This window comes from Panthera tigris, chromosome E1 (assembly GCF_018350195.1).
Source record: "Panthera tigris isolate Pti1 chromosome E1, P.tigris_Pti1_mat1.1, whole genome shotgun sequence".
In the NCBI taxonomy this organism is placed as follows: domain Eukaryota; kingdom Metazoa; phylum Chordata; class Mammalia; order Carnivora; family Felidae; genus Panthera; species Panthera tigris.
The window spans coordinates 46,317,268-46,331,001 of NC_056673.1; the positions used below are offsets into that span (position 1 = coordinate 46,317,268).

At 49.3% G+C, this 13,734-nt stretch overlaps 1 protein-coding gene across 9 annotated transcripts in view; it reads right to left on the reverse strand.

The window, feature by feature from the left end:
* Positions 1–1,841: 1,841 nt before the first annotated feature.
* The window catches only part of PECAM1 (platelet and endothelial cell adhesion molecule 1), a 73,877-nt gene continuing 61,984 nt past the window's right edge, over positions 1,842–13,734 (reverse strand). For 6 of the 9 annotated variants that reach the window (XM_042967529.1, XM_042967537.1, XM_042967535.1 and 3 more), the window contains 2 exons: positions 8,515–8,537; positions 1,842–2,688 (listed from right to left, as the gene is read on the reverse strand). In XM_042967529.1, the coding sequence (XP_042823463.1) occupies positions 2,659–2,688; positions 8,515–8,537 (53 nt within the window). In that variant the 3' untranslated portion in view covers positions 1,842–2,658. The remainder of the gene's footprint in view (positions 2,689–8,514; positions 8,538–13,734) is intronic. The other 3 variants (XM_042967532.1, XM_042967534.1, XM_042967536.1) reach the window with 1 other exon arrangement.

The following is a 13,734-nucleotide window of genomic DNA, read 5'->3' on the forward strand; positions in this document are numbered from 1 at the left end:
TGGCTTCTACCCACCAGATTCCAGTAGCGTCCCATCCAGTGGTGACAACTAAAAATGTCTCCAGACACTGTCCAGTGACCCTGGGAGGCAAAATCACCCTGATAGAAAACCACCGCTTTAATGGATGAATGCTGACCTTGGAGTCACTTTGCCGATCTTGCATCTATGTCAGGGAGTGAAAATTCATGTAATCAATTAATGCTGATGGAGTAGGTGGCTCCTGAAATGGGTGACTGACCTCTTGTGGATCTTCAAAAGAGCCCCCCCCCCCCCCACCAAAATCTATTACATGTTTGCAAAAGAGTGGTTAAGTCGTTTAATGACCTATAATGATGTAAGGACACGAGAGGGAGCTCTAACAAGTTCCAACACAGAGGAAAACCAGCCACTCCCAGAAAGGGTGACTGAAGCTCTTCCATAGTGATGAGCTCTAGAGGTTTAGGCGCTTGGTTATGCCCTAGAGTTAGGACAGCCGAACCAGAGTCTTGGATTTTTGTTTTCTGAATCTACTATGAAAGATCCCTGTGTGTGTGGCTCCCCCCTCCCCCGCACCCGCCCCAGAAATATAGACAAGAGGGGGAAAACAAAGATCCATTTGTGTTCCATAAATAAGTCATAAGCATCAGGAACAGGGTCTTCCCAGCTTCCAGGGCAATGGCCCTTCTCTGGTGACAGCAGGGACTGAGGAGTTGACATGGAGGCTCTGGGCTCTCCCCAGATCATCAACACATCAACCTTCAGGCTTGAAGTTCAATACAGACCATCACATTCTGGGGCTCCACCCTGAGTCCATGCCTGGCTCTGGAACCGGGGAAATTATATAACATTTTCGTGCTACAACTTTGTGTGTGCGCGCACACGGATTCATACCTTTTGTCATATTTTCAAAGGAGTCTAAACCCTCCAGATACTAAGAACCCCTGGTCCAAGCTCCGCATTGTAGAAGTGAAGAACCTGAAGCTCAGAGGTTAAGAGGCTCCTTCAAGTTCCTACAGCTGCAATGTGGCAGAACTAGGACATACACTCCTATCTCCCTCTGCGTTCAGGCCCAGTGGGGCGCTGTTCTGATGGGGACCTGGGCTGTAGGGCAGTGAGGTCTGTTCTGAGGCCACTGAGGATGGCTTAGAGGGATAGGAGGGGGTGCTTTGCCAGTAGGGTTACCAGATAAAATGAGATGCCTAGTTACATTTGACTCTCAGATAAATGAATACTTTTACAGTGTAAGTATAAGCCGAATGTTACACAGGACATACTTACACCCGAAGCAGATTCATTGTTTCTCTGAAATTCAAATTTAACTGAGCACCCTGGGTGTTTCAGTGTTTTTTGTTGGTGTTATTTGCTCAACCTGGCAACCCTATCTGCCAGGGACAGCCTGGCAGTCTTTGGCTGGGAAGCAAACGCTGAATCGCAGCCAATGGATATTAATGACTCAGTGTTTGATGCTCAGACTACCTCTGGCCCTGCCTTCAATAAAGGCCACGGAGGCCCTTGGCCTGTGTGAGACAACCTGATAAGACCTGCTTGGTTCTTTGTGACTTCAGAAGGCCCGAGGCGTCCTCAAGCACTACAGACATTCTATGTGTATGTGTCCTCTTAGAAGATGACATTTCACAGGTCTGTGAAGAGTAAAGATCAAATTTATTTAATGCAATACCCTGCAGCTGTGTCACTGAGGTGGACGGGACGTGGGGGGAAAATGATCTCAGCTAGGTGTGCTCACTAGTGAAATTCCCCCGCAAAATGGCCGCGGCTACTCGTCCACCCCCTCAAGACACCCTCAGAAATATCGTAAGAACTCAGGGGACCATTTCTTTAGCAAGGAATAAATTAAAAAAAAATTAGTAAGAAAAATACGCATTTCATTTTTCTATTAAAAACAATAGTTGCTGTAGGCAAACATCTTCCCATCTTGCAGCCTGCAGCATGGTAAAGGAAAAGAAAGAAAGGGTATAGAAAAACAGCATAAGAACATCTGTGCTCTGTCCGACTTCATTTTCTCTTCTGTGCATTGCCCCGAATGAACCTGATCTTCAGGTTGGCATCTCAAAGGGGTCGCTCCCAAGCAGCTTTGTTGTGACATTTGTGGCAGGCGAGGTCGTGGAGGGAACAGGGGGCGCTGTCTGGTCAGTGCTGTTCACTTCCGAGGAACAAGGACCACCCAGAACCACAGGCCTTTGAAGGACCAAAGGCAAAGAGAGAGAGAGAGAGAGAGAGAGAGAGAGAGAAATAGCCCCTCAGCCCAGCCATTCGCTAGAAGCGATTGGCTACAAAACAAAAAAATGGTTTCTGTGTGTGAAGATACTTGGACAAGTTCTTGATCTCCGTGCAAGACAAAAATATTCAAGTTTCAAAATATCCCAATGGCCGTTTAACCCTGAACCTCCTTCTGCGGCTCCCCACTCCTGAGGATGCCCCAGCTTGGTGAGAGGGGGGCGCTGTGGGGGGACTTAACCAGCCCCTCCGTATCTCTTTATACCCCCCATAAATGTAGGCAGATGGATTTCAGAACTGGTGACTTGGCCTGAGGAATTGCTCTGTTCAGTGGGAGCAGGGCAGGTTCATAAATAAATGCACAGAGCTCTTGGAATACAGGAATGATCTCCTCTTCTTGGAACGTGGGTGTCCTTCCAAGGAGGAACATCTGTCCTCGCCGCCCTAAGTTCCATCAAGGGAGCCTTCCGTTCTCTGCAGAGACAAGAGAAGACAAGCTATGGTCACACCCTTCAGGGCTCAAGACTTGCCTGGAGGAGGGATAAGCAATATTGCAGCAAGCACTTCACAAAGGCTCTCTGACAGCGCCGTCTTCCGCTGGTACCTCCACCCTGTGGGGTCAGCTCCTGCCCACATTCACTTCTCCCTCCTCACCACACCAGCTCCACCCAGGGCTGTGACCTCCACTGCCTGTAGACGCGCACTGCACGTCAGGCTATCAGCCAACTTTGTCAAGCACCCACTGAACACCCAGCATTCTGCCCTGTGGGTGCCACACTTACCTACAGAGCAAGACTAGTAGAGTTAAGAGAGACCTGGCTTCTTGCTCCAGCTCTGCTTCTAACACAAGCTGAGGCTTCTCTAGGTCTGTTTTCTTTTCTTTTTTTTTTTTTTTCAACTTTTTTTTTTTTAATGTTTATTTATTTTTGAGAGAGACAGAGACAGACTGCGAGTGGGTTAGGGGCAGAGAGAGAGGGAGACACAGAACCCGAAGCAGGCTCCAGGCTCCAAACTGTCAGCACAGAGCCTGACATGGGGCTCGAACTCACAAACTGGGAGATCATGACCTGAGTGGAAGTAGGTCGCTCAACCAACTGAGCCACCCGGGCACACCCGTTTTCTTTTAAAAAATGTTTTTAATTAATGTTTTTTATTTATTTTTGAGAGAGAGAGAGAGAGAGAGAGAGAGAGAGAGAATGGGAATCAGGCTCCAGGCTCCGAGCTGACAGCACAGAGCCCGACGCGGGGCTCGAACTCACAAACCGTGAGATCATGACCTGAGGTGAAGTTGATGCTCAGCCGACTGAGCCACCCAGGCACCACCACCCCCACCCAGCCCATTTTCTTTTTTAATCGCAAAATCAAAGAGTTTTAACACGGATAAACACTGAGGATGTTTATCGTCATAAAGATGAAGTGGAAGAAGCCAGACGCAGGAGGAAGAAATATTGTGTGATTCCACTTACACGAGGTACCCAGAGTAGTCAAACTGATGGAGCTAGAAAGGACAACTGTGATTTCCAGGAGCTGCGGGGAAGGGGGAAATGAGTGTGCAATGGGTAGACTTTTGGGTTGGAATGATGACAAAGTTCTGTGGGTGGAGGGTGCTGATGGTTGCACACGATGTGAATGTACTTAAGGTCACTGAGCGGTACACTTAACAATGGTTAAAATGGTACCTGCTGTTGTGTCTGTTTTGCCCCCTCCCCAAGAAAAAAAGTAAAAAAACAAAACAAAAACAAAAGCCAGATTCCGCACGCCATCCTGCAGTGTTCTCTAACTGCTTTGTGTGATATCGTTGACACCTCCGTATCCACCAGTAACTGGACCCCCATCTGACCCGAGTACTGTTATCTATACCGAGGACGCAAGAACCCGCCAGGAATGTTATATCCTATCCGTTACTGACAAACAGTGCTAGCACGTGGGAAAGGTCATAACAAACTGCAGGAGTTCAGAGGTGGTGAGACGCCCTCGCTGTGCCACGAGGGAATCACAGAAGGCTTCGTGGAGCCAGCCTCCAAGGTGAGGCGGGTTTGGATGAATGGCTGCAGCGCGGGGGCAAGAACGGGGCAGATGGAAATGCTGGAGCAAAGATGCCCTGGGCCCCAAGGGGCAGGCAGCAAATGAGTCCGTGACCCGACCCTCTGTGAGTGCAGGTGGACCTCGTGGGCACACAAGTGGGGGCACTTGTGGGGATCAGCCAGCGTCTTGGGAGCCCCATGGCCAGGCTGGTTGGCTCTCTGACGGTGGGGGCTGAGGTCCCTGTTTTGTTCTGGTCCCTGTGCCTCTGAGGAGCCTCTGAGAACAGGATGCGGGTCCCAAGGGCTCCAGCTGGCAGGCCACGGCTCTGCCTCTGCCTTTGCCAGGAGAGACCCTGGCAAGTGGGCCAAGAGAGCTGTGTTGGCCCCAAGGGGCTGGAGGCCCGCCAGCGCTGGCAGCTACCTTCATTTCTTCCGCTTTGCCCAGAGGGGTGACCCTGGTGTCCAGGCTTCCTGCAGGCCCCAGACCAAGTCCCTCCCTAAACGCCTCTGCTCTCCTCCGCCAGGGGAGGCGAGCACTTGGTAGCTGCAGGAGGACTGGCCCCACGGATGGGAAGGGCTGGGTCACAGTCAACCGGACCTTGAAGTAAAGGTTAACATACTCACATCCAAGACCTGTCCTTCCTTGTACCTAAATCAGAGGCCAGCTGTCAGCCACCCAAGAACAGCCATGAAATCGCCCCACTTCGGGCCAGAACATGGTGTAGATGCTCTCAAAGGTCATTTTACTTCTAACACCCCTGGGTTTTCTACTTCCCGATTCTAGAATGTGCCCCTTATGGGGTGGGTGGGGCGCCTTGGTGGTTCAGTTAGTTAAGCGCTTGGTTTCAGCTCAGGTCATGATCCCACAGTTCATGGGTTCAAGCCCAGGACTGAGATCCCTGCTTGGGATTCTCTCTCTCTCTCCTTCTCGCTCTCTGCCCCTCCCCACTCACTCCCTCTCTCAAAAAATAGATAAACTTGGGGCGCCTGGGTGGCTCAGTTGGTTAAGCATCCAACTTCGGCTCAGGTCATGATCTCGCGGTCTGTGGGTTTGAGCCCCGCATCGGGCTCTGTGCTGACAGCTCAGAGCCTGGAGCCTGTTTCAGATTCTGTGTCTCCCTCTTTCTCTAACCCTCCCCTGTTCATGCCCTCTCTCTGTCTCAAAAATAAATAAATGTTAAACAGAATTTTAAAAAAATAGATAAACTTAAAAATAGAATGTGCCCCTTATGAGCACTTCCAATAAACCAAGTCTGTGATAGGTGCTCATTTAATCCTTGCAACAACCAGGTGGGGTGGGGGTGGTTCCACCCCCAATTCCAGATGAGGGAACGAAGGCCCTGAGACATCTGCCCAGCGTGACTCAGCTGGTAAACAGCGAATCATGGAAAGGTTAGCTTTTAAGCTGGGTCTCTGATTCCCAAGTCAAAGCCTGGCTTTGGGTGAATCCCATGAAGAGGCCTTTCAGGGCCAAAATGAAGTAAGTCTCCCATTCGTGCCTCATACTGCCAGAGTGATGAAAAGAACTTTAAACAGACCATCAAGTAGCATTTATGTGGTACACTGCAAAATACTTTGTACACGTGTTCCTCATTTTACCTTTAAGAAACTTCTAGTAGGGGGCTATTACCGTGTTTGGGGGTCTCACCATCTCTGTTTCACGAATTGGAAAGCTTAGTTGGAGGAGGGCAGGATCACCCAAGAGATGGCCAGAGAGCTGAAGCTGACTCCAGTTCCCACTGCTGGCTCCCAGGAGGGAAGGGGGTGAGCTGTAACTGGGAACTTCCTTTTTTTCCGTAAGAAGACAAGGCTGTCTCCAAGATCCCGAGACCCACGAAGGTCCAGATTCACCCCTTTCTTTTCAGTACAAGGTGTTCTCTTTCACATTATCTGTCTGCCTGGGCCACAAACACAATTTATAAACAAGGCAAAAATGGCAGAGGAAAAATGAAGTCAGAATGTGCCATTGAAGCAAGTCAAACAATACTAAATTAGTATTTGGCTAAGCGGCTATCTCATTGTTAAGATATTTCCTCCAATGTGTTTTCAGAAGCAACGGCCGTTAAACTACTGGGAATGATCGCCAGGTTTGATTTCAGGAAGGAAATCCCCTCCCATTTCCCTGCTGGGCAATTCGATTAATTTTCTCCTGACCCTCACCAGCTGATTATTAGGAAAACTATACCTCCTTCTTTTCTAAACAAATTGTATTCGCTTAAAGCGTCAAAATCTCTCTCCCAACGGCTGGGAACCCCTGAGCTCCTGCCAAAAGTCTTTATTATTTGGGAGGGCAGGACCAGCTGGTGGGGGAGCTCTCAGGAGCATCCTGGGAGCAGACTTCTGGATCCACGGGCCAGCTCCTGGGGGAAAAGGAAAGTTCTATCTGTCCTGGAGCTCAGAGCCTTTGTCCAGAGAGACCGTTTGGATTGCAGACAAAGTAAATAAGTCAGTCCTGCAGGTTCAACAGACTTGCCTGGGGAGGACACAGCTATGTTTATTGTAGCGGGAGAGCATCTCTTTTTCTGGGTCCCACGTTGCCTATGGAGCAAAGATCTCACTTTCCACTCCCTCAAGGCCATGATAGCTGAAACGATGATGTCACTTCTTGGAGGGAGTCTTGTGTTGTGGACTAGCCAAGGAATCTGGGGACCTAGGTTCTAGTCCTGGCTCTGCTATTACCTGGCTGGGACACCCCAGCCAGGCTGTTCTGCCGATTCAGCCGTCAGTTTTTGCACCTATAAATTGGGCTCCGGACCCTTGCCAAGGCAAGTCACTGGTTTCGGGAGTCGGGGTGGGTTTAGGCTAGAAAAAGACCTTCATTTTATCCCTCTTTTCCTTAAATTGATAGCTTTCCTCCATAAGAAGAATGTCAGTGGTTTCCTGCCGTCAAAGGCATAATGAGTTCTCTGTTTTATAAGAATTCAGACTCCAGCAAAACAAAGGAAGCCAGGGGGCCCATTGGAAAGGCTACCAGCAATCTTGCCGAAGGTTCTTTCTTCCCAGACCTTAAAGCAGCACCTCCTCATTTCTCAAGATACCAGCTGCCCAGTTAACCCCTAAACTACTGGGTAGTTCATCAAAAGGTTGGGAGTGGGAAGATAGGAGGAGACAGATCTTAGCAAAATTTGAACTTGGACCTCCACATTAAAAGAATATATATTTCCATCTGCCAAGTAGCAGCATCCTAAATCTTCAATTTCCTACAGAGTGAAAACCTCAGGGGCGCCTGGGTGGCTCCGTCGGTTAAGCGACCGACCTCGGCTGAGGTCATGATCTCACGGTTCGTGGGTTTGAGCCCCGCATCACGCTCTGTGCTGACAGCTCAGAGGCTGGAGCCTGCTTCCGAGATTCCGTGTCTCCTTCTTTCTGCACCTCCCCTGCTCGTGCTCTGTCTCTCTCTCTGACTCTCAAAAAATAAATAAATGTTAATTAAAAAAAATTAAAAAAAAAAAAGGAAAACCTCATAATGAGGTGTTTGAGTCCTTTGCATGTAAGCCCTAACTGACCTCTTCCTAGTGCTTCTCCTGGATGTGCTTTCTCCTATCACCCTGAGCTGCTTGGACTGTTCCTTCCCTCGTGGCTCTACTCCTGCTGATCTTTCTACCTGGGTCTGCTGCTGTGGTTGGACCCCTTCCTCACGGCCTATCCGAGTGACCCCTTCCGTGGGGAGGAGACCCTAACCAGAACCGTCTTTCTTCTGCATTTCCATAGCTTCTGGTGAGCTATCATCACCTTGCTTTCTCATCCGTGTTAACTCATCTGATTCCCTCTGTGGGTCAAGGACCTTGAGTGGCCTCTGCAGCAGAGGGCCTGGTGTGTCAGGGTGACTGGCATAGGCTCTCAGAGTTCAAAGTTCAAATGCACTGTTGGATCCTCCCTTCCTCCAAGCATTCCCCCCACCCCACAACAATGTCTGCCTCACTTCCAAAGCCTGAACCTGAACTAGGAGAAAATGTGCACTTCGCTCAGGGGGGGCTATATGTTCTAGATTCCTGATCCTTTGAGGGGGTCTCTCTTCATATGAGGGCTGAGATGCAAGGATGGAAACAGTGGGAGAGAATATTTGAAATCGCCAGGCCCAGAAAACCCGGCCAGCCCGATGACCAAACACCCTCCATACAACATCTAGGCTATTGTTGCCCGGGGCTCCTGGTCTAAAACAGACCAGGCCGCTGTAGGGGTGTGATTTGTGGGAATGCAGAACCTGGCTGAGTTTGGAAATAGTTCACTGTTCAATGGACCATTTTTAAAAATTGTTTGTGAAACGTGTACTTACAGAATATCTGTTTTCCACGAAATCTGCAAAACAAAGCATAACATGGAGGGTGAGCGATTCAGAGAGTACATCAGGCTCCCCCCGCCCCCCAACCATCTCAGGAACCCCATGGGTAAAGGCAGGGGGTGGGGGCGGTGCAGAAGGAGACACCAGAGCTTTACTGGGTGCTCAGCTGTATGGCTCCTTTGCCCACAGACAGCTTCCTCTGGGCTCTACACTCCATGTGACAAGCATATTAAAATCCCTGGAAGCTCACTGGACATTTTAAACAGTTTTTTTTTAAGATTTTATTTTATTTTTTAATTTTTTTTTAAATGTTTGTTTATTTTTGCGAGAAGAGACAGAGCGTGAGCTGGTGGGGGGGGGCAGGGGTGGGGAGCAGAGAGAGAGACCCAGAATCTGAAGCAGGCTCCAGGCTCTGAGCTGTCAGCACAGAGCCTGACGCGAGGCTCGAACCCATGAGCAGTGAAATCATGACCCGAGCTGAAATAGGACGCTTAACCGACTGAGCCACCCGGGTGCCCAAAGATTTTATTTTATTTTTTAAGTAATCTCTATATCCAATGTGGGGCTGGAACTCATGACTGCAAACACCCGAGTCGCATGCTCCATGGACTGAGCCACCCAGGCGTCCCGGCAGGTTTTTTTTGCTGTTGTTTTTAATTAGTACTTCAGGTTATTTCAAGAAAAAAACTGAAAACTATAGAGGAGTAGAAAATAGCCGATAAGCATGATCTCTTGTTCCATTCTTTAAACCCTGTTGACACTTTTGTCCCCCAGTTTTTTTCTGCTCTCCCGTAGGCTTTTGGTTCTGAGTCATAACATACAACATATGCCATTTTCTAGCCTATCCTTTTTACATAACGTGATCTTATAAACATTTCCTGGTACCTTCTTAAACATACTTGGGAGTGGCCTGTGTAATAATCATTCAATGGGTGTACAATTGTTTACTCATCCAGCTCCTTACTTTAGAAATTTAGGTTCTTTCCAAGTTTTTGCTGTTTTAAATAGTGCTGCCAGGGGAGCCTGGGTGGCTCGGTCAGTTAAGTGTCCGACTCTCGGTTTCGGCTGAAGTCATGCTCTCACGGTTTCTTGAGTTCGAGCCCCATGTCAGGCTCTGTGTTGACAGCGTGGAGCTTGCTTAGGATTCTCTCTCTCTCTCTCTCTCTCTCTCTCTCTCTCTCTCTCTCTGTCCCTCCCCTGCTCATGTTTTCCCTCTCCCAAAATAAATAAATAAACTTAATAAAAAAAAAAAGATGTAAATAGTGCTGCCACATCCTCTTTGGGAATAAGGCTATTTCCTTATTTCATAGTAGCTTCTCCATCCCCACAAGTGGGAGCAGGGGAGGAGAAGGTATAAACACTGCCACCACTGTCGGGATAGACAGCCCAAGCGCTGCCTGGAATGACAGGGCCACCTCTTCCCCCTTCCCCCGTAGGCCCCCCTGTCTTCTTGCTAGGGTGCACGCCAGGACCTGCTGGCCCAGCCAGGCTGCAAGGATGAACATGGGCCTGCCAGGTCCTTCCAAATGTCAGGAAGATCGGAGCGAGGTGAAGAAAGGCCAAGGAGAACGGAGGTGTCTTGTGGGGGGCGAGCCATCCCGCCACTGTTCGTTAGAGCCGGTTTTCACTACAACAGGCGAGAGAGGGCTGTGGTTTGCCCTTGGAAAGGAGCAGGCCCCCACCCATTGCAGTTTCTAATCGGGTAGCGGCCCACACGGCCGGGGCTGATTCCCCAAACAGTCCATGCTGGACACAGACCTGAAGACAGAGAAACCATGGGGACCTCCTGCTGTCTGGGAAAGATGCCTAGAGCGTATGTGGGTGTTGGGGTGGCAGCCAGTCTTGAAGGTGGAAGAGGCAATGGCAGGAGGGCCATAACCTACCGGACCCGAGTCCTCAGGGCTACTAGGTGGATGCACTCCAAGGGGCCTCAGGCTCTGCGAGGCCGCCCAACCTCAAACCCAGTCCCTTCTGAGTCTTGGGCGGTCTTGGGGCCCACCTGTCACAACGGGAGTCACAACCCTTCTGTTTCTCTCTCTAATTTAAAAATATCCTGTTTCCAAAAGTCCACTTCCCCCTCAAGCCCTGTCTTATCACAGCCCTATTGTGCGTCCCCTGGAGAGGGAACGGGGCCAGAAGTTCCTAAGGGGCCCCCTTCTGTCCTGGCTGGGCCAGAGGCAGACGTCAAACAGCCAAATGGATGAATCAGCCGGACCACACGAAGTCGAGCCATTGTGTAAACTTCCACGCATTGAGTGAGGCTCGGGCAAGGCTCCCACCTGCAGCCCAAATCCGACCCGGGAGGACCTGAAGGACCCCGTGCTGCCCACTCCCCCAAAACCCCCGAGGGCTCTGGAATCAGACTTAAGAGGGAAAGAGCCTTAGTCTGTAGGTCTGTAATAGTCTTAGACTATTACTTAGTCTTAGTAATATGAATACAAAAGGCGGAAAATTTCAAATATGCTAGTAATACTCAAGGAAACCCTAGGTTTATGCCCACTTGTAGTTTTTGCTACTTTCTTTTTGGTAATAGAGCAATCACTGCAAAAATAGAATCTGGTGGGTAGTACCTATTTTTTTTTTTTCACAGACTACTTTTTTACACTCTTAGATTCTGAACTAAAGAAACGCACCCCCCCACCGGGGGGGGCAGGGCTGGCAGTGTCCGCCAGGCTGGCTGGCTCAGTGCCACACAGGATGGGTGGGGACCGGCTCTCAAGTGCTCTTTTCTCCCTCCCACAGGGGTTGTGAGAGGCCCTCCGCACTGTGGTTCTTTCTTGATGACAGCTACTCTTAGTATATTAGACTTCTGCCCCTTTAGAAACATTCGGAACACCAAAGAGCGAGCAGAATGTGAAGGCCGAGTGAGCAGATCCTCAGGTGGGAAGATGGCTGGGTCCAACCCCAAAAGGCATAACTTCGTGTCTGGAGCAGGACCCGGCATCTCTGCCAGGGCCTGGCATTGTCAAGTGGGATGTGCCCAGGACACCTGTGGAGGTGGGCACGGGGCATCTAGAGAGGAAAACCAATTCTCCTGTTGGAGGACTCACAAGGAGGTGAATTACGAGAAGCCAAGGTTTCTTAACACTGACATTTGGGGCTGGATCATTCTTCTTCTTCTTCTTTTTTTTTCTTAGAGTTTACATACTGTTTTTTAGCGATATCTACACCCAACGTGGGCCTTCAACTCGTGACCCTGAGACCAAGAGTTGGATGCTCTCTCAGGGCGCCTGGGTGGCTCCATCGGTTAAGCGTCCGACTTTGGCTCAGGGCATGATCTCATGCTTCGGGAGCTGGAGCCCCGCGTCGGGCTCTGTGCTGACAGCTTGGAGTCTGGAATCTGCTTCAGATTCTGTGTCTCCCTCTCTCTCTACCCCTCCCCCACCTTCTCTCATAAAAGGAATAAACGTTAAAAAAATTAAAAAAAAAAAAAAAAGAGTTGCATGCTCTCTCAACTGAGCCCACCAGGCACCTCTGGGTTGCATCATTCTTTCTTGTGGGGACTGTCCCATACATTGTAACATGTTAAGTCGCATTCCTGGCCTCCACACATTAGATGCTATAGCACCCCTTTTCCTCCCCCCCCCAATTATGACAACCAAAGATGTCTCCTGCCTTGTGAACCAGTGCTCCGGGCCGATGACTCCTAGACCTGAGTTCTTTCATAGTGAAAGAGCTTGACTGCATTGCTGATTGTAGTAAACCACTTCACTCTTCTGTTAAAATCCAGTGTAAATATACATTAGTAGGTTTTGCTTTGGATGACCTGCGGGCCATTTTACAAAGTACTTTCAGAATAAGCCAGAGCACTATAAAAGGTGAAGTCCCGAATCGGAGTGAAGATACAAACTTTCCTGATGAGCCAGAAATTGCGGTTCCTACAAGGCTCAGCCAGGCTGAGTGAAGTTGTTGAGAAAGCCATAGACAGCCTGTAATTGCTCTCTTTTAGTTCTTGTCACCAGAAAAGCAAGGGGAGGAGAAGAAAATCAAACCTTTCCCCGGATTAGTCAGAGAAGGAGGAAGTTGATGACAGGTAAAAAGAGAGGTTTGGGGGGCGCGTGCTTGCAGGTGGGGTGGGGGGCTTTTGATGTCAGGTTGCGCCACAACCGAGAGTGTCTAAGCTATGAGCAAGCCCTGAAGGACACCACCATCTAAATCAAGAGAACTCAGGTGAGTAACAGAGCATCCTGTATGAAGTCCAAGGTTACAGGGGATGGGAGGAAATTGGTTCCAGTTAAGTGTTCAAGAGAGAAAGGTACCAAACCAACCTGGATTACTTCCTTCAAACGCTCACTTTTTAGGACCACCCACATTACTGCTTAAGAAGAGGCATAAACACAGGCTTAGTTCCCATTTCTGTAAAGCCAAACCGCAAGTCATAACCAGAGCTACTGTTGCTGCCTGGAATTTGAAAATCCTCATCTTAGGCAAGTCATTGAAAAGGGAATAAGTACTTCAAAGAGCCTGAAGTGCTAACCTTGCAGATCTAACTTACCAGAAATGATCGGCAAGTTTTCCTTTGCCTTAAGAAAGCTGATGGTTATGTAAATGCAAAAGCTCTTTCTCAACCAGTTCTGGGGGCGTTCCAGGGCTTGCTGTCCCTTCTACTTAGGCTTTTCTCAATTGGGCCTCTTCTGGATATAAATTTCCTAGTACTGAGAACCCCTCTCCTTCTTTCCCTAACGGTTTGTAAGGAATCACCTAACAGTTGGGAAAGGGAAACGTTCAAAGATCAGAGGTTTCTTTGTCCCAGACTGAGTTGACTGCTGGGATAAGATGTTAACTTAGCTCTCCGTCAACAAAACAGTAGGCTCCCAACAGAAGAGCAGACCTGTCTAACCATGGCCACGACGCAGCAGGGGATACTCAGTTGGACGAGATACCAATTTTATTGAACCCACCTGCCCACCGCAGTGCTTATCCACCTACACACACTCCCGAGGAACACTGCGGTGTTCACTGTGACAATTCCATATGGGGGAGGGACATTTTATTGAAAATTAATAAGAAAACTGACGTCCAGGGGAGAAGTAAGGGTTGGGAGCCAAGTCATATAACTGGGTAAGGGCAGTGCTGAGACCAAACCCTAGTCTCTATCTCCCACTCAGGGTGTTCCTCTTAGGGTTACAGTGCAAAGAACCATCCAGCTGGACTCCAGCCAAAACAAACGTACCAGAAGCACAGTGAGTTGGCCCCTGAGCTCCATGATTTAAT